The 25,805-nt window shown below is 38.4% G+C and overlaps 1 protein-coding gene across 1 annotated transcript; it reads right to left on the bottom strand.

The window, feature by feature from the left end:
- Positions 1-2,338: 2,338 nt before the first annotated feature.
- Positions 2,339-24,856, bottom strand: KLKB1 (kallikrein B1). The gene is made up of 15 exons (XM_024205776.1): positions 24,758-24,856; positions 24,070-24,128; positions 21,059-21,221; positions 20,113-20,219; positions 18,246-18,405; positions 15,251-15,360; positions 11,925-12,084; positions 10,678-10,787; positions 10,377-10,536; positions 10,157-10,272; positions 9,547-9,721; positions 7,063-7,238; positions 6,502-6,597; positions 3,543-3,682; positions 2,339-2,731 (listed from the first exon to the last, which is right to left on the bottom strand). The coding sequence occupies exons 1-15, from the start codon at positions 24,778-24,780 to the stop codon at positions 2,576-2,578; spliced, it is 1,911 nt and encodes a 636-aa protein (XP_024061544.1). The 5' UTR covers positions 24,781-24,856; the 3' UTR covers positions 2,339-2,575.
- Positions 24,857-25,805: the final 949 nt, after the last annotated feature.

Here is a 25,805-nt window from a genome sequence, read left to right as displayed (position 1 = left end):
ATGATAATTTGTACAGCAATTTCCCTCTCATTAAGTGAGGGATATTTCACCTTACAACATTTAAAAATAATATTTTCTTGCTGCCTATTCTCCTCACAGTAGTTTGCTGTGATACTGGCAGTGAAATACGTCTGTTATCTGTCACACAAAATATATTTGTGAAAAGGAGAAAAGCAATCTCGATGTTTTAAAGATAAAGTAACCAGGATTCTTCCTCAAGCAATGATAAGCTAGAGATCTGCACAGTACAATATATTGTGCTAAGGAAATAATAACATAGGATGTCTCTGAATGGAGTGATACTTGACTCCTCCCTCAGACAGATCACCTATTTCCATCCCTTGCTACTCACACACCCTCCAAATCACAGACCATGATGGCCTTACCTCATGTAAATAGTACCATGTCAGCACTTGGTCATGTAAATTTAATTGCTATTGACTGAGCTTTAGCTGGTTTCCACAAACCATCCAGAAGTCCAATGGCATGAAGATAAATCACCAGGTCACCAGGTCCAGATGGTATTCAACCAAGAGTTCTGAAGGAATTCATAAATGAAATTGCAGAACTACTAACTATGGTATGTAACCGGTCACTTAAATCAGACTCTGTACCAGATAACTAGAAGATAGCTAATGTGATACAGAATTTTTAAAAAGTCTCCAGAGACTATCCATGCAATTTCAGGCTAGTAAGCCTAACCAGTACCAGGCAAATTGGCTGAAACTATAGTAAAGAACAGAATTATCAGTCACATCGATGAATATGATTTGTTGAAGAAGAATCAATACAGCTTTTGTAAACAGAAATAATGCCTCACCAATCTATTAGAATTCTTTGAGGGTGTCAGCAAGTATGTGGACAAGGGTGATCTGGTGGATATAGTGTACTTGGACTTTCAGAAAGCCTTTGACAAGGTCCCTCACCAAAAGCTGTTAAGCAAAGAAAGCTATCATGGGATAAGAGGGAAGATCCTCTAATGGACCAGTAACTAGATTAAAAAACAGGAAACAAAGGGTAGGAAAAAATGGTCACTTTTCAGAATGGAGAGCAGCAAATAGTAAATAGTGAAAGTGAATAAGGAAGTGTTATTCACCCCTTCACATAACATAAGAACCAGGGGTCACCCAATTAAATTGATAGGTAGCTGTTTAAAACAAACTAAAGTCAGTACTTCTTCACATAATGCACAGTCAGCTTGTGGAACTCGCTGTCAGGAGATGTTGTGAAGACCAAAAATATAACTGGGTTCAAAAAAGAATTAGATAAGTTAATGAAGGATAGGTCCATCAATGGCTACTAGCCAGGATGGTCAGGGATGCAATCCCATGCTCTGTGTCTCCCTAAGCCTCTGACTGCCGGATGCTGGGATTGGATCACTCAATAATTGCCCTGTTCTGTTCATTCCCTCTGAAGCATCTGGCACTGGTCACTGTCAGAAGACAGGATACTGAGCTAGATGGACCATTGGTCTAACCCAGTATGGTGGTTCTTATAAGTTCTGCTCCAACCAGCAATTAGTCTATAAGTGTGGAGGAGAATAAACTATGGTCAGCACCAATTCAAGAAAAGTGAAAGCACCCCATTAAAAATCTGAAATCCTATTTCAGATTTCAGTCTTAGAAGTAGCCATCGAGGCAACTTTCAGGCAAAGTTACAGAACATTAAAAAATAGAGGTACTAATGTTAAGATGCGTAAATACCCCATTCCCTGAAGGAGCACCAAGAGATCTGACTAGATTCCCTTCTCATCCATCATAAAAAAACCCCCCCAAAATTGAATAAATAAGTCTAAAGTAAATATAAAAAACACAATGTAAAAACTTGCTTGTGCAACGTTTAGCTGCTACAGGGATGGACAGTATAGAAAAACTTTGTATGAAGTTTACTAAACAATTATTGAAATTGTGTGCCCTCCTTCCTTGTAATAATCTAAATGTTACTTCAGGAGAATACATATTCCACTAATAATAATCCCCTATCCTATTAACCTTCTCACATCACCAATGGTAAATAACCATCTTGTCACCAAACAGAGCCCATGAAAATCCCAAGAAAGGCGCTGAAAAATGTTTTGATATTGAATCCCAGCCTGAGGCTAATGACTATTGAACCTTGTAGAGGAAGCATCAGCCAAGACTGTCCTGAATTGTTTATGCTTTTTTCTAAACCCAGAATGTATCTGTGTCCATTCACCTCTTTCTTATGCTACAGGCTGAGATCCTTCTCTCACGGATGAGAAAGGCAAATCTTCTCACTGACTTCAGTGGGAGAGGGACCAGATCCAGTAGAACGATTATTGGTATGCATGTGGAAATCAACAGTTTAGAACATAGTCTTTATTATTCCAGATCAGTGACTATAAAACAGAATTTTATTTTTATTACTCTTCTTATTACATACAATTGTAAATCAGTTCATTCTTGCATTTCTGCCTTACTAAACCTATCTGCTGTGCTTTAGATTAAAGAAGACCACAATTTACCGTATTTCAACATGTGTCACAAAATTGATTTCAGGATTATGTTTCATGCCATGATTTAGGTATCCAAATATTTTCAAGAATTTTCTTATGCTACATGGTTTTTTCTAGAATCCAGTCTGCATATTCCGCCACTTTTGTAAAAACACCTGGTTGTTCTGGCCGAGCGCATCCTTCACCCCAGCTGGTAATGCCCACCACATACCAGATTTCCTCATGTTTGCATGATAGTGGCCCACCTGAGTCTCCCTGTATCACAGAAGAAAAAGACAGGATGTGCAAAAGATGGTTTTGGTTAGTATTTCTTTTACAAAGAAGGTCTGGATTCACCACAACATTACTCCCATTTCAGACCATTCTAAATCCATCCGTTACCATGGAATTGCACTGCATAACACAGGCCCAGATCCGCAAAGTTATTAGGTGCTTAATTCCAACTCATTTCAATGGGAGGTAGGCACCTAAATGCCTTTGAAGATCTGGGCTACAGGAGTTTGTATCAGGCTCATGTGTTTCAGGAAAGTTAACTTCTACATATTTTTCATTCAGTTAGACAAATTTCTACTTAACACTATCCAGCAGAGTTCCAACCAACATCTACATCTTCTTGTTTAAAGCCTAATGAAAATACACATTTGTATTTCTAATTAGGGTTTCCTCTCCTTTCTATGCTAGTGAGAGGAAAAAAGATGCCAATTTGCAGGCTTTTATCTTGTGATCTTGACCTTAACATCTCTTTGTCCTCAGCCTTTTGACTAAGGTCAAATGTAACATAAGCTTTCTATCTGGTTTGTCCTCTGTTAGGGAGACCATCTCCTCCCCACTGCTACTGTGCCAAAAAAGCAGGTGCATTATTGTCCCTGCGTGTTAGCTGAAAAGGGTTCCATCTTTGTCTCACTTATCTATGCTTTTGGCAGATACAAGTGAGAATTTATGTTATAGCCATGTATATATCCATGCACCCACCTATTTCTTAATAGCTGATGCTATTTTTAAAGTGTTGCTACAAGATTGTAGCCAGTGATTAGAATGCATGATTGTGCACTTATCGTCCCATTACCTTACAAGCATCCTTTCCACCTTCTCTATAACCAGCACATATCATCTTGTCGGTTATTCTGTCCTGCTGGTATCTTGTCTGGCATTCTTCATTTGATATTAGAGGAATAGTAGCCTTCTGAAGAATATCTTGCACTTGATCTATAAGCAACACAACACATGGCTAAGATCACAGAAGTGTCAGTTGTATCAAAACAAGGAAAATAAAACTTTAGGAATCCCAACATAGAATTATTACAAAGAGGGCACACTGAACAAGAGCCAACTCAACATGAACTTGCAAGTGGGCCAGATTCTGCTCAGATAACACAGTGTAAATCCAGAGTAATGCCATGGATTGTTGCAGAGCCGGCACGGGATGGCAAGTTAAGGTACATCATCAGCCCCCATGGGAGAAGGGGTAAAGGTGAAGTATAGGTGTTACATGTCACCATTTAAGGGTGCCTCTGGTTGCCTGTCTAGCCACATACTAGGCTGCCCCTGGTCACTATTAGTGTGGCCTCTAGGTGTGATGCAACAGGCTATGGTGTGTGGCATGGCTATATCTTGAATTTACTATGCTGCTTGCTCTGGTACTGCTTAATGTCCTTTACACACGGCATATTGTCTGTCCCCACTGAGTACGTGTGAGTTCCTCCTTACCTCCCCCATATTGCTGCTAAGGTACTGGATTGAGGCACCTGTTATCACCGGCTACTCACTGTGGATGCTGCACTCAGTGACACCCATGCCGACAATGCAGTTATGCACCATATTAATATCTACCCTGTTTTCCATATTTGCATCAACACACCATGTGGGCAACTGGCTACTGTGCAATTCTTAGAACTCCCTATGTAGCTAACTGTGAATCCACTGTTCCCTGAGGATTTCAGGAGAGGGTCACTTGCCGACTGCAGTCCTGTTTTTGCAAGTAGCTGTGAGCACTGCATATTATTAATAATTATGTATTTGTATTACAGTAGCATCTAGATTCCCCAGCTGCAACAACTGTGGTGCTCAGACCCCAGCTATTTAAACACATGCAGATATGTGCATGCATTGAAACTGACAACAGTGATAGAGGCACTTATACGTTAGATTCCTTCTAATCTAATGACTATTTTATTTATGTAAATTCGTCAAATTTCACATTAAACATTAGCTCTCAAATCAGAGTAGGAAGGTGGGTGAAGGAGCGATCCCTATGTAATATTAGAACATATAAGATTTTAATATGTTATTGTTCAAAAGCAAGGTACAAGGCTATACAAACAAAACAAAGCTCAATCTTTTTGTTTCTGGGCTTGCTCTTTAGACAGTCTGACAGGGAAATATCTATTCTAGCTACATATTGTTGTCTAGATTAACGAACAGCTAGAAACTAAAAAATTATACTGGATTTCTGTACTTAACATACTAAAATCATGCGTTTCAGATCAAGGTTGTATTCTCAAGCATTTTCATTTCTTAAATCACAGAATTAGGGTCTTTGTGAGTAACCTCTTGTGATTTTAGTCAATAAACTTAGAATTGTTTAATAAGTCTTTGATACTCACTTTTTATAATGGAGATTAAAAGAATTGGGGGCAATGCTGGGGTTATATTATAGTGGTTGCCTGATTGCAATAACTGTAACAAAGATCATGACAGAATTTTCTTTAAAAATACTCTAGCCCTGAATCTGATCATATATACGCCAATGTATAAGAATTGAAAGAAGAATGTGCAGCTAATAAAAATCAAAAGAGTTACAATATGTAAAATTTGAATAAATGATATCAGAATCACACATTCATATCACATGCCTATAACTTTTTGGAAACTTCTACTTTGATATCAACACCTTCTTCTTTGGCAATTTCAACCCAAAGTGAATATTTTTTTAGCAAAAAATTTACTCCGCTTTTTTTAGCTGTAGATCAGTGAATTAAAAAAAAGGACCTGATTTTCAGTGAGGTCTCGGCCATACCTATATAATTCTGGCAAAGTGCAGCAGCAAGGTTGTCCAATAAGTAGCAAGACCCAGTTCAGAGGGGTTCTTTAAAAAAAAAAAAAAAAGCTCAAATTTTTAAAATAATTTTTGAAAGGAATATATTCCGTAACATAACTCCAGCGGGCCCAGGTTCCTCCAACTGACCCTTCCTTACTCAACTCCCAGTCTCAACTGGAAGCTGGGGAGTTTTACAAAGGGCTCCCTTACCCAGAATAATTTGATAGGAAGAGAAGATCCTCCCCATCTCTCTGGGTGACTGACAGCTCAGCAGCCAATCAGCTCTTTTCCCCTCACTCTGGGTTCTACAAGAGTTTCACACCCATCATAATTATGTTCTGAGAGCCACTTATTTAAGATATCATCCCTCGCCCTATTTCCTGCCATGATATGGAGGTTTGCTAAAGTGCCTTGACTCAATAGGCTAGATTGTAAACCATCTCCTCACAATGGTATGGGGAAATATTCATGTGAATAACTGCTCACTAGGATGAGTAAGGGGTTCGCAATCTAGCCCCATGTAAGAAAAATTACTAAAATGTGTAAACATTTGAAGGACCAGGCCCTAAATGTAGAACAGGTATATGGATGCACTATGGAATGGATGGATATCCTATGGACCAACAAATTGGCATCATTTACCTCATTATCACATTTCCATCAGTGTATGTGACGTATATTTGTGACTTGTTGGGAATTCACTGAGAATACAATGTGAAGTGACACAACACAAGGAGTAAATTGCACTCCCAGTTGTAACATCAGTAAGGCTTCTAGAAGATGTATATGTATAAATCTAAAGGGTCCTTGTATAGTTTAGGAATAGTCTTATTCATGCACACTCATTCTGGTGGGAGCTCATATAAGTAAAATAGTGAGCAAATGACTGCCTTACGTGTAAAGTGAAACCTCAGTTCCTGTTCACAGGTATCAGCATGACATGGTCCTTGAAAATATAGGTATTCATGGGTTAAATATTTGTCTGTACCTTGTTCTTTTGTGTAACCCCATCCGATCACCTGGCAGTTGGTATAAATTGTGTTTGTTTCTTCTTTTGATGGCAAGCATATGGGACTTTGTAAATCTAAAATTTAATTAAAAATATTAGTTTAGTTAGAAGAAAGATTTAACCTTAAGGTTCTTTTTGTCCCCATTGAAGCCCTGATGCTATTCTTCTCCATAGGCTTCTCCCTCCAGACTGTACAGTGCCACCATGTTCCTGTCTAACGTGGACAGGGTGAGTCTCATAAGAACATAAGAACGGCCATACTGGGTCAAACCAAAGGTCCATCTAGCCCAGTATCCTGTCTTCTGACAGTGGCCAATGCCAGGTGCCCCAGAGGGAAGGAGCAGAACAGGTAATCATCAAGTGATCCATCCCCTGTCACCCATTCCCAGCTTCTGACTCCCCTCAGAACCCACAAGCTGTATATTCGAGTAAAGGAACCCTAGCTTCATCCACAGCAGTGCTGAGACCTACCATTAGGTCACCCTACGAAGCTTCCAAATTTAGAGAAATAATTTTATTATAATGTAATATTCTATGTACTAGTAAAATTCATAGGCTTATCAAGTTTCATTAAGGCGATGTCATATCCAGTTTCTGCGATCACATATTGAGGGTGAATAATAATCTCTTGGACTTTGAAGACAGGTGTATCCTCATTTATTTCTGATAGTTTTAAAATGCCAGCATAAACACGCCAAATGTTGGGATTCTCGAGACTAAAGGAAAAAGACAAACAAGCAATCTCAGGTTCAGAGAATTTCACTATTTTATATTGTTTGCAGGTGCCAATGTTTTCAGTTACCCTTGGGTGAACAGAAGCAAGCACTCATGCCATTCTTTCCATTGCTGCATTTTCATAGTGTCAAACTAAAAAGAGATTCAGTTTTTCCCTCTCCCCTGCTTTGCATGTCTCCTGTTCCTCTTCTCATTTATATTCCCATCTTCACATCAGCTTTCGCTCTCCTTTATATTCCCATTCTTTCTGATCCTTTTTCATCTTCTTTCTATCTCTCCCTTCTGGTCTCTTTTTAGTCTCTTCTCTCCTTATTTTCCTTTCTAAGGGCCTGATCCAAGCCACACTGAAGTCAATGTGAGTCTTTTCATTGACTTCAGTGTGCCATTTTTTATTAGCCAAAATAGAATTGGAAATGTAAATTCCAGTAGAGTATATTCAAGGACTTATCTAATATAAAGATGACTCTTACCACTAAAAATTTTGCTGTAAATGTAGAGGAGAAAATGTAATTACATAGCGCTATATGAAAAATTCCAGTTCATTTCTCTAGATTCAAATTTCATAGGAGTGCATGTACTAGTGACTTTGTATGAGATTATTTGATTTCAGTATTATACTATTAAGTCATTGTTAAAAGTTCAGTAAGTGCATAAATTAAGTAAAATAAATTATCTTAAATTGATTTGCTACAGAAAGTTTATATGTGAACTGACAAATATCAGTTAACTAATTTTCCATCAACAGAATAAAGCTATTTTTCTTTTAATAGGGTGCCCTCTTCTCTTCTAAAATATTGGTAAGATTCTACTCCTATAAATAAACTTTTGATAACATGCATGTAAAGATAATCTTTACACTATTGGACTTGTCACTCTGGGCCAGAGTTTGACACCCTTAGGTAAGACTACTTGCAGAGTAAGGTGCCTGATTCTGAGGTCCATGTGACTAAAAGTAGCCATGTTACTGGATCAATGCTCTCCTTCTTTTGGGCCTGTCACCTGTCATCTCCTTCATGTTCAGCATGGTTCCCACAACACTGGGGGCAGCATCCAGAGACAGCACTTTCATCAGTAACTGACAGGATGAGCTGCTTTTTTAAAATGTAGACAACACAATGAGGAGAAGGGAGCAGCTGAATGTCAGTTATGTATATCTGGTCTCCAAAATATTAATGGCTTCATGTGTACTCACAAACTTGTCAACCATTAAAGGTATGTATTGTATGTTTCTATGCACTCTAGCATTCAGTACTTGCTGGCCGCACTAAATTCCATGGTAGTTTTACAAATCACTAATAATTAGAACATAAAAATAACTGATTCATACAAAGAAGTTTTAGTCACTTAAATTGAAGCATTTCAAATGTAACATCCTAGTAATTATACTCTAGAGATTAGTTCCAGTGTAAGTCCCTGTTTCCAGGACCTTTTAAACAGAGTAGGGCAGAATCTCTGAGGTGCTCCAGACCCTTGACACTACTCCAGGCAAACAGAATGGAAATTGACCAGATCTTGCCAGCTGAGAGTTCCCCTAGCATGGCAGAGTCCTCAGTTAGCAAAGAGCTAGTTCCTATGTCTCACAGTCAGCGTTGGGGGATGTACTGTAGAAAGAAGAGTGCATGGATACAGTGCTGCTGTATTCTAGCTATTTTCAACTGGCAACCAGATGCCAGGGGCTATAACCAGCTGTCATAGATTAGAACAGATTAGAGCAATCCCAGAGATTATCATACAGCTCATGTTCAACACTGTATGCAATTATTCAACACTTTATCTGTAGGCAAACTTTCTTAAACATGTCAAAGACACTAATCTCCATTCATGTCCAAGTCTTTGACAAATTTTGTCTTCAACAAAAGCCCTCAGAACACAACATCCTTTTGGGGGTGGGGGAATAACTTGGTGAAAAATACATTTTTTTCACACTCACTGTACAGTGGCCACACAAAACTTGACAACATTTTCCAGTGAAATTCACCTTTGAGCTGAAAACAAGCCTGAGAAATTTCAGTCTGTGGGGTTTTAAAAGACATTATAAATGATTGAAAATATTGGTACAGGAAGTGTCTTCTCATACGGGACAATAGTGCTGAGCTCCAGTTGTTGTGGAAACCAGAATTTTCTGCTTTAAAAATCTCATCTTTTGGTTTCATTAAAATAGTTGCTTCCTCCCTACTCCTCATTTTTACTATTTATATTTATTTTTTGTGAAAGACAGGTGTTAACTGAGACCTCACATGGTGTCAGAAAAATCTTACCCTATTTCATTCCTTTATGAGTAGTACTCACTTATCAATGCAATGCGCAGCTGTTAGAATCCACTGATTGCTGATAATTGACCCTCCACAGAGATGTCTCTGAGTAGATAACTTGACTTGCAAGCTCACTTGCCATGGCCATTCACCCTGGAAAGAATCTGTCCCTCCGACAACTCTGTCATCTGGTTTAGGTGGTTGCATACAGACTATGGAAAGAATTAAAAGCCTGTACAGCTTTATTTAGCAGTTTGCATCCCAAAAGATCTGAAAGTGTTCTGCAAATGATATATGAACTATATGTCGGAAACATTTCACCCACCAGTGGAATTTCAGCCACGTCTGGAGCATCAGCTAAGTACTAAGAGTAAGAGTGACACCTACTGAATTCTGATCCCTTTATGAGTATGATCTCAGTGTAAATCTATTTTTTTTAAGACCATGCATATTATTTACCACTAAATTCTGCCACTCTTACTCTTGTGGAATAACACCTTGTGGGACTATTCATGGAAAAAGATACCATTTATGTGAGTAATGGTGGTAATTAGGTTTACTCATATTGATGTCAATGGAGCTATACACCATTGTGGAATTTTGCCCATTAACTTTGCACAGCTTTATTAAGTGAAACTTTTGCTTACCAGTGCTGGCTTTTCTTTTACATAACCTTAATGTGTAGCCAGAGATCCTTCCTTTCTCATACACTATTCCAGTTGGGGATCCATTTGAGGACATTCTCAAGTAGCATTTGCATTTACTGTAGATCAAATGAATATACAGATTAAATTATAATTTTTTACCTAATATACTTGCTGTATGACTTCTTCAGCAAACTTTAAAACATACAAAAAATTATCTTACCCTTCCTTGTTGCATGATTCTTGGAGTGGGAAATAAGTAAAAAACTGGCAGCGGATTGTGTCTGTGCAAACTTGCTGACAAGCTTTGTGTCCTTTAACATAGGTAACATTCAATTCATCTCCCAAAAAGTTTGTGTCCGTGTAAGTGCGGGAATGGCAGGCTGTAAGGCATTAACATTGCATATGTCAATAAATCAACATGTTCCCTGCACTGGTGTTCCATTCTCAGACTAATTTTCTATTGCTTATTAAAATTAATCATTTTAAATTGATGTGGGTTTTTACTGTAATGCATGCTTTACCAGGAAAAGATCTTTTGCAGTTTAGAAGACTAAAACCGGACATAGCATTTTCCCTTTCTACAGGTGCATCTGGTACCCCAGTTCTTGAGGTCTTAAGGAAACAAAGATTTCTAAAAAAAAAATTAAAAATAGTATTAAGTCACTGAACATGTCCTAACACTGATCTCCCAAACTAAATGCCCTGCAGTGTAGATCAGACTGTAAATTGCACAATCTGGCTCTAGGGAAATTAGACATTGTGTAAATTGGCATAGCACCGCGCTGTACCAGCTGAGGATCTGGCCTGTTATTACCAAGGTTTTGAAAAGCAGCAGCACTTCCAAGTCCTAGCAAGTGAAGCTCCTTATCTGTATTGTTTTACATTTCTGCAAAAATAATTCCATATAAAAAGACATTAAGAGAATGCTAAGGTTCCATGATTCGACATCTAAGGTGCTAGATATAAAAGTGGCCCCGACGATCAGTGCTGCCCCCTCTTCCCCCCTCCAGCGCCTCCTGCCCACTGGCGGCCCCGCTGATCAGCTCTTCCCTCTTCCTTCCAGTGCCTTCCACACACCATGATCAGCTGATCAGTGACAGGGGCAGGAAGAGGCAGGCATGGGGGGAGGCTTGGAAGAAGGGGTGGAGTGCAGGCAGAGCCTCGGGCAAAGCTAGGGTCAAGCACCCTCCGGGAACTGAGGAAGTTGTCGCCTATGACCTCAACATTCTTTCCACATAAGACTTTATGGGTATGTCTACACAGCCCACAGCAGAAATTTGCCCAGCCTGGACTCAGACTAGTGGGGCTTGTACTAGTGCTCTATAAATAGCTGTGTAGACAGTGCTTTGAAGTTGTGGCTCAGGATGGAGCTTGGGCTCTGAAGCCTAGAGAGAGGGGTTCAGAGCCTGAGCTTCAGATACCTGTTTTAAAAGTTTAATAAGAATTCATCTTTTTCTTATTTAGGAGAATTGGAAGTTTATTCCCTCTTTGATATGTATTTTCTGATTAACTTTTATGGTATGTGCCTCTAGATATGCAATTTCAATAACAGCCCCCAGTGCACATCGGAGGAAAGAATTTGGCCCTTTGAGAGATTAAATGTCCCCTTTGATACCATACACATATGAATAAAACATTTGTAAAGCTGTACTTTAGTGAGCATTCCCACAGCTATATTAGTAGAACTTTTATTGTTTGTTATTAAAAATGGACATAAGTAATTTTAATGCTTCTAATTAGAATTTTAAAAATTAACTGTCATATTCACCTTTGTGTTTCTACTTTCCATTCCCTGGTAAAAAATGTAAAGAATAAGCAGTTTGGATAATAAGTACAAATCGTTCGACATACAAAGCTATCAGGAGTGAAAACACTTGTAAGATCAATTCCTGAAAATGTTATTTGTTGAAAAATGTCCATACGACAATCTGCATAAAAGAAGAAAAAAAAATATCTAAACTCTAGTAATTTCTGATATCAGAATACTGAGATGCATTTATATACAAGCCTTATTAGTTTTCCTCTGTGTTTGAAGGATATCATAAGATTTTAATAAGAAATCATATTTTTATGAACATCTTAAAAAAAATCTCTCTTTGTGCTCCTTCATTCCTTCTTTCTTTTCTCATTTATTTCAAGAAGCAAAAGGAAAAAGACAAATATTTTTAGGGCTGTCAATTAATTGCAGTTAACTCACGTGATTAACTCAAAAAAATTAATCGCGATTAAAAAAATTAATCGCAATTAATGGCACTTATAACAATAGAATACCAATTGAAATGTATTAAATATTTTGGATGTTTTTCTACATTTTCAATATTGATTTAAATTACAACACAGAATACAAAGTGCACAGTGCTTTATATTATTATATTTTATTACAAATATATGCACTGTAAAAATGATCAACAAAAGAAATAGTCTTTTTCAATTCACCTCATACAAGTACTGAAGTGCAATCTCTTTATTGTGAAAGTGTAACTTACAAATGCAGATTTTTTTTTTGTTACATAACTGCACTTAAAAACAAAACACTGTAAAACTTTAGAGCCTCCGAGTCCACTAAGTCCTACTTCTTATTCTGCCAATCGCTAAGACAAATAAGTTTGTTTACATTAACGGGAGATACTGCTGCCTGCTTCTTACTTACTGAAAGTGAGAACAGGCGTTTGCATGGCACTTTTGTAACCAGCGTTGCAAGGTATTTACATGCCAGATATGCTAAACATTTGTATGCCCCTTCATGCTTCGGCCCCCAGTCCAGATGACATGGTTCCATGCTGATGATGCTCGTTAAAAAAATAATGCATCAATTAAATTTGTAACTGTACTCCTTGGGGGGAGAATTGTATGTCTCCTGCTCTGTTTTACCTGCATACATTTCATGTTATAGCAGACTTGGACAATGACCCAGCATGTTAGTTTTAAGAACATTTTCACAGCAGATTTGACAAAATGCAAAGAAGGTACCGATGTGAGATTTCTAAAAATAGCTACAGCACTCGACCCAAGGTTTAAGAATCTGAAGTGCCTTCCAAAATCTGAGAGGAATGCAGTGTGGAGCATGCTTTTAGAAGTCTTAAAAGAGCAACACTCTGATACGGAAACTACAGAACCCAAACCACCAAAAAAGAAAATCAACCTTTTTCTGGTGGCATCTGACTCAGATGATGAAAATGAACATGCGTCAGTCCACACTGCTTTGGATCGTTATCAAGCAGAACCCATCATCGGCATGGAAGCATGTCCTCTGGAGTGGTGGTTGAAGCATAAATATCTTGGAACGCCAGCTACAACAGTGCCGTGTGAATGCCTGTTCTCACTTTCAGGTAACATTGTAAACAAGAAGCAGGCAGCATTATTTCCTGTGTTGTAATTGAAATTAATATATTTGAAAATGTAGTAAACATCCAAAAATATTTAAAATAAATGGTATGCTATTGTTGTTTAACAGCACGATTAATCACGTGATTAATCACTATTCATTTTTTTAATTGCTTGACAGCCCTAATATTTTTCAAATGTATTTAGTAGTTTGATTTCAGCTGTGATAGCTACTTGTGATATCACAACTACTGTAACTCATGCAATTCTTTTGATAAGATTTCAAATTGATCTCAATTTTTTCTCATACTTAAAAACATATTATATTGCCATATATTTTAGCCTCCCATCTATGACGGCCAAAACCAGTCAGTGTGATTCACTAAATGTCAATGGAATTTCTTCCATATCCATGTGTGTGTCTATCTAATATAAACTAAAACTGGACAATGTGAAAAGCCATTCCTTAGTTGCTACTGCTTTATGGCTGGTATGGGCACTGATACCTCTTAACATCTTCTCCCTTATTCACACCCCTATCCCATTTCCTCTTCATTATCTTCTGCACTTAGTGAGCAGGTGTCATCATTGCTCATATTAATATTGTAAAGAGTTGGATTACACTATTTTTGAGATCATTTCCTGAGAATATTTCTATAATGGGACTAGCAGACACTCTAATGCAGAAAAGGACAAATAACAGAAAGATCAAGAAATACAAAATGGCGTTACAATTATTGGAAGAGATTTCTCGTGAAGGAAGTTCTATGGCCTGTGTTATACAGGAGAGATGATCACAGAGATCTCTTCCGGCCTTGGAGTCTATGAATCTGTGAACTAAGATAATGCATGAAGAAGAAAAATGTCACAACTAAGATAGGAGAATGCCAGACAATATGAGGAGGATGAGAAAGATAAGAAAAGGATGAAGCAGGATGTTACAATTAAGTACAGGAGGGAATAATACCCAGAATCTGAGCCTACAGTCCTGAGAATTTTGCCTGGATAGTAGGAACAGGCTCAAATCATACATTAGGCTTAGCAACAGAATTCCCACATTTTACAGAAAATTTATTCTCTGATCAGTTTTATGCTTGCTTTAAAGATCTTCAAGAGCTAGTCTACACTTCCGCGCTACATCGGCGCAGCTGCACCTCTGTAGCGCATCTGGTGAAGATGCACTATGCCAACGGGAGAGTCCTCTCCCATCGGCATATTTATTCCACCTCAACGAGAGGCAGAAGCTATGTCGGGAGAGAGCAGCTCCTGCCTACATAGCATGGTGTGGACACCGCTTTAAATCAATACAACTTGCGTCGCTCAGGGGGTAGCTTTTTCACACCACTGAGTGACGTAAGTTACATTGACTTAAGCAGTAGTGTAGCCAAGCCCCAAGTGTATACACTGCACATAATTTGAAGCAGCAAACTTTAGTCTTTTCCTGATCTTCTGACCTTTTTGGAATTTTATCTTACAATTTTTGTATCTATGATACAAAAGTAAAACACAAAAACAAAATTTTGAGATCTTCATCTCCAAAGGCATTTCCCACAGTGATGATAAGAGAGGAAAGTTAAAAGAGTCAGAACCTGTAATTTGAAGTTTACTGACATAGGCTACTAGCTACAGGTTCCAAAAAAGGAATGAGTTGATACTATTGTCTTTTTACGTTGTACATATAACACTTGTACACATGAGGTCTATATAGAATACCTTGTTATTCCATTTCCTTTCAATCTAAGTTAAATCAATAGAGATGTAAATAGTTACCTGTTTGAGAAAGTTGGCAGGGTTTTAATGAAAATCCAGATACAACATTATTAAGCAGTCTTATACTGGTTGGTGTTCCCATCCTGCTATTTTTCAAGAAGCATTTGTTACTGAATGTGGGGGGGAAAAACATATTTAGTAGGACAACAAACCAGATTCTTTGATCTAGGAAATCAACTTTGTGCTGCTTGAGTGGACTTAAACTTGGCAGAAATGGCCATCGGAGAATTCTCCCTGCGCAAGGTAGTTCTCTGCTCTTGCATCAGCACAGTACACAGGGCAGAACAGGCAGTGAGGGGTTTGGCAGAGCAGAGCCTCCCATACAACAACTGATTAGCTGAACCCTGTTTAGCTTGTAAGATCTGACAGGATCACAGCACAAATGGAGATATCCTATCTCCTAGAACTGGAAGGGACCTTGAAAGGTCATCAAGTCCAGCCCCCTGCCTTCACTAGCAGGACCAAGTACTGATTTTGCCCCAGATCCCTAAGTGGCCCCCTCAAGGATTGAACTCACAACCCTTGGTTTAGCAGGCCAATGCTCAAACCACTGAGCTATCCCTCCCCCCACAACCACAGTACAACTACTAATCATGTAACTTCTCAGGTCCCAGTTCATGGTACCCTGTTTTATAATCACTTTCTAGAGCACTAACCAGAGCTTTGTGGGGTAGGCCTGTGAAACAGTGTTTTACTCCAGTCCTCAGCAATAAGTGACCCCTATTCACCCTGATTCACCACTATGCACTGAGCCTTCCCTGGGATTTGGGGGAAGATTAATAAGAGGATTCTTTATGGTGCATTTTAAATGAAATGTATGGGAAGGAGAGGAAGAATATTCAGCCAAATACTGGGGAAGAAGCGGAGCCCAGATACCTGGTCAAAATTGTCACCATTTAAAAAGTTTGCAAGGGACTTTGAGCCTAATAAATGGTGAAATTGAGAGCTACAGACCCACAGCTACTGCAGGATATGGTGTCCATTGGGGAACCTTAGCACTTTATATAGTAGCATTTTACAAGCATGAACTAATTAAACAGCACAATATCTCTTGCGTCTGATGAAGTGGCCATTCACCCACGAAAGCTTATGCTCCAATACTTCTGTTAATCTTAAAGGTGCCACAGGACCCTCTGTTGCTTTTTACAGATTCAGACTAACACGGCTACCCCTCTGATACTTGACACAATATTCCTGTTAGCAGAAAATTATTATTGTCTCTATTAAGTATCTGGTATAATATTGCCTTAAAGATGTAAGTTGACAAATGAACACACTGACATATTGTGTTGGGGAATGAAAGCAATAAAACATTATATTTAAAAGGTCCAACTTTCATGTAAATTTCTCAAAATATGCGATGGGGCAGAAAAATACAGAAGATATTTGCTAATAATGCAATCTGATTATTAGTAATTATTTTTATTATGGTAGTGTCTGTGACAAACATGGCAATTTCCTGCGATATCCTTGAAAAACCTTATTGTATTAAATGCAAAGTTTATGTATTTTTGTGGGCCAGGATTGTATGTAACCTTTCTAGGAGAGAGATGTGATATGAGGCTTGGGAGTTCAGAGGATTATATTGAAATTGTGCCAGACAAAAATTGATTTTTGGATAAATAAACTGAGTTTAAACTGACTTGGGGCCTTCCTTCTGATCCAGAAAATGGATAGGACCTTTTGTCCAAGGGGGGACCCCAACCCTTGCATCAAGGTTGGAAGACTTGGTCTTCTAGGGCCCCATAAAACTAATGGGTGACCGCTGGTAAGCTTTTTAGCACGTGTGTAAGTTCTTTTATTATTTTTAATATGTTTTTTCTGTAATGCTTTTACCTTACAAATAAATGTGCTAGCTTAGAAAAAAGCTGTGTGATAACTTGTAACTGCTTGCAATTACTCTGTTCATAGCCTCTGGAGAGGAAGCAAAGTACAGACACTGGTCTGCTTAGGCAGTCTGGCTTGCTGGGAATATCACAGTGTAGGCATGGAACTATGCATCCTGGAAAAACCCCAGTGAAGAGTGTGAGAGGTGCAGGTTGCTACTCAAGAGGACAGTGGAGGAGAAGGCACCTAGAGTGGGTGACCTTGGTGGACCACAGGGAGGAATATAGGTGCAGTTGCCCTGACCTGTGACAATGCCTAAGGGACAGCCAAGAACAGGAACTTATTGTGCTGTTCAAATATAGAGTAATAGGATAGGAATAGTTGTATTATATTATCATTGAAACTTAACTTACATTTTTAAATATACCAGCAAAGAAACAATAGCATAAACTTTAATCATAGTAACAATAATGGCAATAATATAGTAGTAATCAATAATAATTTTAAAATTCATCATAGGTTCCTGATCTTGCACTGAGCTGAATGCATGTGGATCCTTTTAACCACTGAGGTCAGTGGCACAATGTTCAGGTGCTGTGCAGATGGAGCTTAGTGAAGGATCAGGGACATAGCTTCCTCAATTGCTTTTTCTATTAAATAAAACAAAATACTCTAGTAATAAGATTAGAATTTAACAATATCCCCATTTTAACAACAACAATTACACCTCTCTCTTATCTAGCACTTGTCATCCAGAGATCTCAGAATACTTTACAAGAGAATGAAGTATCATTATCCCCATTTCACAGATGGGAACACTGAAAAAGAGGGGTGGCAATAACTTGTAATTAACTAGAGAATGATAGCCAATATCACTTGAAATCTTTACATCTCCCCTGCATTTTAGACTCTCCAGTACTGTAATACCAAGCTTCCCTTTGCATCCAGGAACAAATCCAAGTTAAACCACTACAGACCTTTTCCTACCAATAAGTCTAGACCTGATTTGAATAGGAAAAGGATATATTTGTGATTAATTTCTACATTTCAAAGAGAACAATGCAATGTAAATGCTATTTCCTTAGCTTCCCTTTTCTTAAATTTTGTCTATGAATTACAGTGCTAAGCCATACTGCTGTTCAGTTAGAAGAGTCAAAATGTTATTTACCGAAAGTCTGCACTGTGAAATGCTCCTGAAGCATACGTAAAAAATTGACAGTTGTAGTCATTGGTGCATCTCTTTTGACACTGTTGATAGCTGTCAGCAGTAGTTATATTATAATTTGTCCCTTGCATATCCAATCCTGTATGGACATCCATGCTGCAAGCTGGGGAATACAAACAAACTACTATTCTGAAGACATTCGGTATTAGAAGTGCCAAAGATACAGCAGTTCACATGAAGCAACCTTACTCACTTGATTCTGCTGCTCTTATACACTTGAGTAGCACCTTACTTTGTACATAGCCCCATTCATAACACTGGGATTGCAGACAGAGTCAGGTGCTACTTGATACAAGTAAGAGTGGCAGAATCTGGTCTTAAAGATGCATCTGTGTCTTTGCAAGAGGAGAGAGCTGAGGACAGTCAGATCACTGAGTCACCATGATGGGATTTCAGCCATGTGGCAGCTCACATTGATACATCAGAGTTTGTCTTTCTACTTTCAAAATTCACAAAGCATAAACCAGCTCTTTTAACAGGCAAATTCTGTCCTCAGACACAATAGCCAACTCCCGTTGGAGTCCATAGGAGTTGTTCACATGCATCCAAAGGGAGAATTTTGACCAAAGAAATTGAAATAAATCTTCCCCCAGTAGATGGAGGTTTTACTTTTTACATTTTGGGGCACTGGGTTGTATTCACCCAGCACATTTGTCAGCTAGCCAGAGCTGTTTCCTTATCATGAATAGAAAGGGCCAGATTTTGATTTGAACTACACTAGCCTGATTCCAGAATAACTCCAGAGGCATTAATTAGAATGAACAGCAGAAAAAATGTCCTTATAGCAAGATCTATTAGACTTGGCAAAAGCAATTTAGAACTATGAATATGAGTTAAATAACTCTGGCATCAGTACATAATTCAACAAAAAAGGACTTCAAGATAGTAGTGAATGCTCTATCAGATGAGTGCCTGTAAGAGGTGAGATGCTGAATTTTGAATAAGCTGCAGCCTAGTGGTATATAATAGGCCCCATTTAACCTTGATGTAAGCAGGCATCTCTCCAATGAAGAAAATAGAGTTGTGCCCTGTTTGGCCAGGCTCCGCTTGGCCCAATATCAGCAAGGGGTTCCTAAAAGAAATAATTGCAAAAAATATAATCTCGCATGTGCCACGAAAGCATTTATGAATCATGCCAAATCTGTTTTGCTGAGCACTGGTCTCAGCTTGGTGACATCTTGATGATAGTATGAAGAAGTTTTAATAATGGATTTAAAACATGCATCCATTGACATGTCTTAGATATGGCACACTAACTCCCAGACTGGGTTAAATATTTAAAGATTAACTCAGTAATGAATTATCAAAGGGCATCATCAAGGTCGGAGCATCACACAGCAACAACAGAGAGCCAATACTGTGTGCTTCTGTTTTGATTGACATATTCTCTATAGAGCTATAGGGCATGCATTGCCAAATATCTCATAAGCAACTGGATGGAGTAAAAATGACAGTAGAGCACTCAGATGGAGAAGCAAGATATATTTGAGAATAATCTGGAGAGCTACAGCACAGAAGTGCAGAATGCTCCACCTTGTGATTAAACCAAGTGGAAGAATAAGGTTGAACTAATAGGATTTCCTTGCTGCTTTGTTGTTGGGAATCTAGAAGTCAGGGAGATGGGATTCAAAAAGAAGCTAGGAAAGGAATTGTCAGTTGTTATTGAAAAGAGTTCCCATGAAGTGATTATCCACCATGGTTATCTTTCTGGTTCCTCTTTTAGTCCATTCTAGCTCTTTGAAATATTTGCTGTGTATCACACGGTGTAAAATAGATTTAGTTGCACAGTAGATGAATAACCATATCTTACCCCTGATTTGTGTGTTACATTGTTTTAAGGAATGTCCAGAGATTGCACCTGCCATGCCCACCTTTGGCAATATTTCAGTATCACTGTCTTTCAAGAAGCAGGTAAACCTGTATTTAAAAAGCAATGTTAGGTAAAATTAACCTCCAAAGCCCAGACGCAAGGGAAATAGCTTGTGTTCAGTGTTATGTTTCTATTCTCAAAGAGCAAAATGTGCTTTCAGGGCCAGCTCCTCAGCCCCATTTTAGCCCCTTCTGGTGCAAGAAGAATTAAAACTGCCTTAAGGCAGCAGTTATGGAGTCCCCTAACCTAGCCCTTCCTGACCCCTTCCAGCATAAAGGGTGTTCTGGGGTAAGGAAATCTAGGCATTCCCAAATTCCCCAGCATCATTATATCCAGGCACCAAATGCTTCCAGATTTAAAATTTTAGGGCTGGAGCATGCTGTGTAGTCAATGCTCCATTTTTGGCAATTACTATTCATGTGGGGACCCCAGGAGGCCATGTGGCTCATGGAGGCAAAATACCTCTAGAATAACTCATTCTGTGTGGTGGGGTCTAACCATAATCCTTTTTGCTATATCCCTGGGACACATGATGGGTTAGATATGGGAAGGGAGTATCTAAAGAAGATGTATACAGTAAGATGAGTAGGCCTTTAACAACACACAGCAGATCTGAAGGAGTGCACGAGTGGTTTCCTTTCCTGAAGCTTCCAAAGGTTTGGGAAATGCTGATTTAGATGATCATGTCAAAAGAAATGAGAGCGTGTTACCCAAAGCAACCTGTTCTTCTACTGTGAGAGCCACCATTGTGTTCTTCCTTTAAGCAGATTTCAGCATTTCCTATGTAATAATATTACATTGATGGAGTGGTGCTGAGTGCCTAAAATACATTACACATCCGTAGCACAGAAAAATCTGCTTCTGTTACAGAGACATGGTATGTTACCTTTTGGCAGGATCTTTAGTCCACGTTGCTGGAAGGTAGGTGAACAACAGACACCTAGGATGGTAAGTACACACTATTCGACAGTAATCAAGGTTTGGTGTGAAAACTGTAGACACATCTCCTCCTTGGAAGTATGTATTTTCATAGATCTGAGTTATACATTCTGATATAGAATAGTGAAATGCATTAGTTTGTGTTACTGCAGGTGGTAAATCTCACAATATGTTGACCAGATGAGGACTAAGGCAGGGTCCCGGAGCCAGATTCTCAGGTAGTGGAAATCTGCATAACTCCAGTCGGCTCCAACTTTTGATGGACCCTCTATTTCCTCTTAATCCATCCAGGATCTAGCTTTACCTGCTTTATACCAAGGAACAAAACACTCTCTAAAGACAAAATTAAATACTGAACTTGAAGCGAAGTGAAAAAGTAAAAGTTTAGGAACTGTAGAGAACCTAAAGAGCGATAATATAATCTCAAATGTATAGGCACACATCATCAAGCATGTATTAACTCTCCTACAGCAAAACACATCCACGTAGCTTGTATGTGTGAATAATAGAATAAAGGCTGTACTGATCTGTTCATATGTTTCAAAGAATGGGTAGGTGCTAAATCTGAGGGCAGGTCTACACTACCGCTTAAGTCTATCTAACTTACGTTACTGAGGGTGTGAAAAAACATACCCTTGTGCGATGCAAGTTAGATCGACCTAAGCACTGTCTACACTGGCGCTAGGTTGGCAGGAAACGCTTTCCCACTGACATAGCTTCTGCCTCTCATGGAGGTGGAGTAATTATGCTGATAGGAAAGCGCTCTCCCCGTCAGCATACAGCATCTTCACCAGAAGCACTACAGCAGCGCAGCGGCGCCAATGTAGTGCTTCTAGCGTAGACCTGCCCTCAGTTTTAAAACACCACACACAATGCAGGTTTAGAGATGCATACACTATGCTGCTAGTTGTTTTGCCCTCTGGAGTGTTAGGAAGTGTTGCTATGTATATCCATGTGTATATATAAGAGGGTTTTGCTCAGGATGCAGTTCTACTATTAAAAGAAAAAATGGATAAAGGGAAATTATTCTAGTCTATATGGACTGGGAGGAAATTCCAGTGAAATATATTTACTAAATTGATTACTGTTATTGATTACTCTGTTATTTGACAGCCTTCGCACTGAATTGAAAACCATGTCCAAAACACTTAAACAAAATAAAAAAATTAAATATATTTAAGTTTAACCCTTTTAAAAATGCTCATCGCAGTTAAACTCTTTAAATCTTAACCCTTTCCAGGACTTTAAAACCATTTTTATCCCCTAACATATTAAATGTAGGACCCATTAATACAAATTATTATAAAATATATTTTAGGTATATCAGTGAAAATACATATTTTAAAGGAATTCAACCGGTTAGGATCCAAGCTATTTTGGTTATTTGCAAGGTTTTCACAATTTGTCAAAAAATAAGTATATCTCTTTGTTTATGCAAAAAAGCATTTTATAAATATAGAATGTGACTATGATGTGTGTGTGTGTGTGTGTGTATTTACTAGTTTTCTCAAAATATCAAAATGCATTATTATCACTAGAACTTATTTACATAAGCTTTAATCATGACAACAAAAGGAATGCCATTTGCTACAATTTGAAACATTTAACATAGTAAATACATTTTTAAAATAGTACAAGTTATCTGATGATTCAGCTGCTCAGTAACTTATTTACCTTTTTGTAAGACTACAGAAGAAGTTAAGAATTTAGTATTCTGATTTTGGGGTGCTCTAATTTAGTAGGGGGCATTGCTTCCACAACCTTTTGACAAAGTGCAAAGTCTTTAGCTTTCTAGAGCTTCCACTCCAAATAATACATTTATTAAAATGTTAGATGAATCTGTCAGTCTGTTCTTGTTAAATACTCTATTAGCTAACTCCATCCTGTGTGAAAATAGATAATTCATTAGGAAGCATAAAACTGTAGTTGATATTTCTCCTAACTTATTGGCATAGTGCTCATTGTGGAAACATGATGGAATGTTTGCCAATCAAATGAAGTAAATCATTAACATATGCTGACATTGAAAAATGTACACAAGAGTTTTACTTTCCTCTGATTGCTACCTTTCAGCTATTTCAACAGATCCATAATGCACAGTAAGATAAATGGGTTTAGAGTTATTCAGACTTCTTACAATAGACTTTTCCATTTAATAATAAGCAGATGTTATAAGGATGCTACTGAACTGTTTCCTCAGCTATTTTTTTTTAAAAGCATAATAGTGTCACAGAAAATAAATGTGTAAGACTGAAGCTTTTTAAAAGTATGTTGCTGATTTTTAGGCCAAGTTTCTCTCTTCAATATGGCTGCTTGGCTGAACCGTTCTTAACCTGTACCCTTCCCCCTACCTGCTAGCACTGGGGAGTGGCCAGGGGAAAGGAGACTTGTCTGTAGCTTCCTCACACCCTGGAAAGCCACAGCAATCTCCTGCTCCTGCTATGCAGACCCCTTGACAGCCAGCACAAGTTACAGCAGCTTTACATTGCTCTAACTTACACTGGGTGACTGGCCAGGAGGAAAGTCAGCCCATGATCATGGGAGCAAAAGAAGTGGCTTAGAGCCTCTACCCACAGGAATTGTGCTATGCACTCTTCAGTTGCAGCAAAGAATCTTGGCCCTAATGTTCTGGGCTAGATATACTTGGTCTGATTCTAATCTCACTTGCACTGGTTCATAATAGAGTTATACTGGAGTTACTCCTAATTTACATCAGTGTAACAGAGTAGAATCAGGCCAGGCTGTACAATCTTTATTAAGATGATTTCAAGTGGTATTCAATGGGATTGCTCATTGAATAGGGTACTACTCAATGTGGGGTAAGAGTATCAGAATCTAGGACCCTCAGTTTGCATGCAAGTATTTAAACTGTCATACATATTATTCCCCTTACTCTTACTTTTTTAAAAGAGTTATATTACTCTGTGTGCACATTTTAGGAAGTATGCATAAACTTACCACTGTAAACCGAAGTGAATAAGAAAATGAAATTAAAGGTCTGATAAATCCAAGCCATCCTAAAAAATAAATACATCAAAATGTTTCTTTAGGATATAATTAACATGTGATGCAATTAATCTTAAAGAGTGGTAGAGCTACACATTATTGGGTGATTTATGTGCTGTCAGACAGTCATTTAAATAACATGCAAAGTCATAGGATACAATTGGAATGACCGTGCTGGTATATACAATAGCATGCATTAGCAGCAGAAGTTTCATACAAGTTTTATGACTGCAAGAATGAATTACATTTACAAACTCTGCTCAGCTCTCCAATGGAGTTACCCTGGATTTTCGCTTGATTAAACTGAGAGCCAAACTGGCCTGCTAATTATACATTTCAGTATTACCAATATGACCATCTCCTGCTAGTCATTTATTTCCAAATGGTTTTTAATCTAAACAGCTGCTAGCAACCATGTAGGCATTGCATTCCTCCTTAGTATTTTAGCAAAATATGAAATCTTACTAAATGAATCTTAAATTCTTCACTTCTAAAAATTTTATGCTGCAAATTTTAGGAGCAGCAAATGAATGTTTATGTCAGCAATATAACACAACCCATAACCAGATCAACATGCATTGTGTAGTGGATACTGCCAATCTTTTATTTGATAGCAATTAAAATAATGGAAGTTATTTACCTGAAAGCACAATAGCTGCACATGTGTGAGTAGTTCTGGCTGGTTGGATAATGCGTGTGCTCTGCTAGGGTAAAAACCAGCACTTCCAATTGTGTTAAATATTTTGCATGCAATGTTTGCCTGACTTGAATATTTACTTTTAATGGGTACTCACAATGTCAACATTGTTTCTGTCTTTGGGCCAGATCCTTAGCTAGTGTAAAGTGGTAGCACTTCAGTGAAGTCAGTGTAGCTACAGCAGTTTACACCTGCTGAGGATCTGACCCTTTGTTTTTAATAAATGTCTAATCCCTGTTTTACAATAGTGAAATCTTCTTCTGCTTAATGTGGGGCCCTGCACAAACTAGTGAAGATTTATGTTTAAGGAAATCTTCAGGGCATAGGCAAAAAAGAATCCCCCTTCCTCTGTCCTATTCTTCCCTCCTTGCCCATGCCCCAAGAAATAGGCCTGATCTCTCCTCACTTATATCAGTATGAATCTTACAATTATATCATTTGTGTGTTAGTGAAATGGTGACTCAAGCCCAAGTGAGTTACACTGGTGTAAATCTGGTGTAATTGAGGAGAGACTCAAGTCTGATGTTTCTTTCCTTTTATCACAAATTCCTGAAGTGCTGCATTTAGCAAGTGGAAACCAATACTCTTTTCAGTTAGGGGGACTGCAGTCTGCTATCTCTAACATATATTCAAATTCCTAATTTTCAAAAGGCTCTCCATCAGCTACCCCACCTGTGTCTCCAAACTCAATTTTCCCTACAGTTTTTCTCACTTGTTATGCCTCCCAACATCCTCTTTCTTAACCACTTCCTTACTATTGGCTTCTTCTGCATTGGGACCTTTTCATTTCTCCCTGTGGTTGATACTGATTCTACTATCTCTGTGCCCAGTGCCTTTCCTTTCCTTCGCTAATTTAGCCCTGTAACGAGACACGTGGCCTTTTATGAACAGACCACAGGTGTGCAGCACTATTCTGTTTCACCCAAAACAATGGCATTCTGGAGGCTGTACATCCCAGAGGGACCATTGGATTCTAGGCTATGGGAAGAAA

The sequence above is a fragment of the Terrapene carolina genome, unplaced genomic scaffold (assembly GCF_002925995.2).
Source record: "Terrapene carolina triunguis isolate 2854851 unplaced genomic scaffold, T_m_triunguis-2.0 Scaffold66, whole genome shotgun sequence".
NCBI lineage: Eukaryota > Metazoa > Chordata > Testudines > Emydidae > Terrapene > Terrapene triunguis.
The sequence above is the reverse complement of the archived record's forward strand: the minus strand, read 5'-3'. Positions and strand labels throughout refer to the sequence as shown.

What these genes read in the sequence shown, in the direction of transcription:
- KLKB1 (XM_024205776.1), bottom strand. Translation starts at nt 24,780, where the DNA reads ATGTGCAGCTATTGTGCTTTCAG. An exon ending in ATGTAACACACAAATCAGGG is followed by an intron (nt 18,406 to 20,112) that starts GTAAGATATGGT and finishes TGTATTCCCCAG; the next exon opens with CTTGCAGCATGGATGTCCAT. An exon ending in TGGAAAGTAGAAACACAAAG is followed by an intron (nt 10,788 to 11,924) that starts GTGAATATGACA and finishes TTTTTTTTTTAG; the next exon opens with AAATCTTTGTTTCCTTAAGA.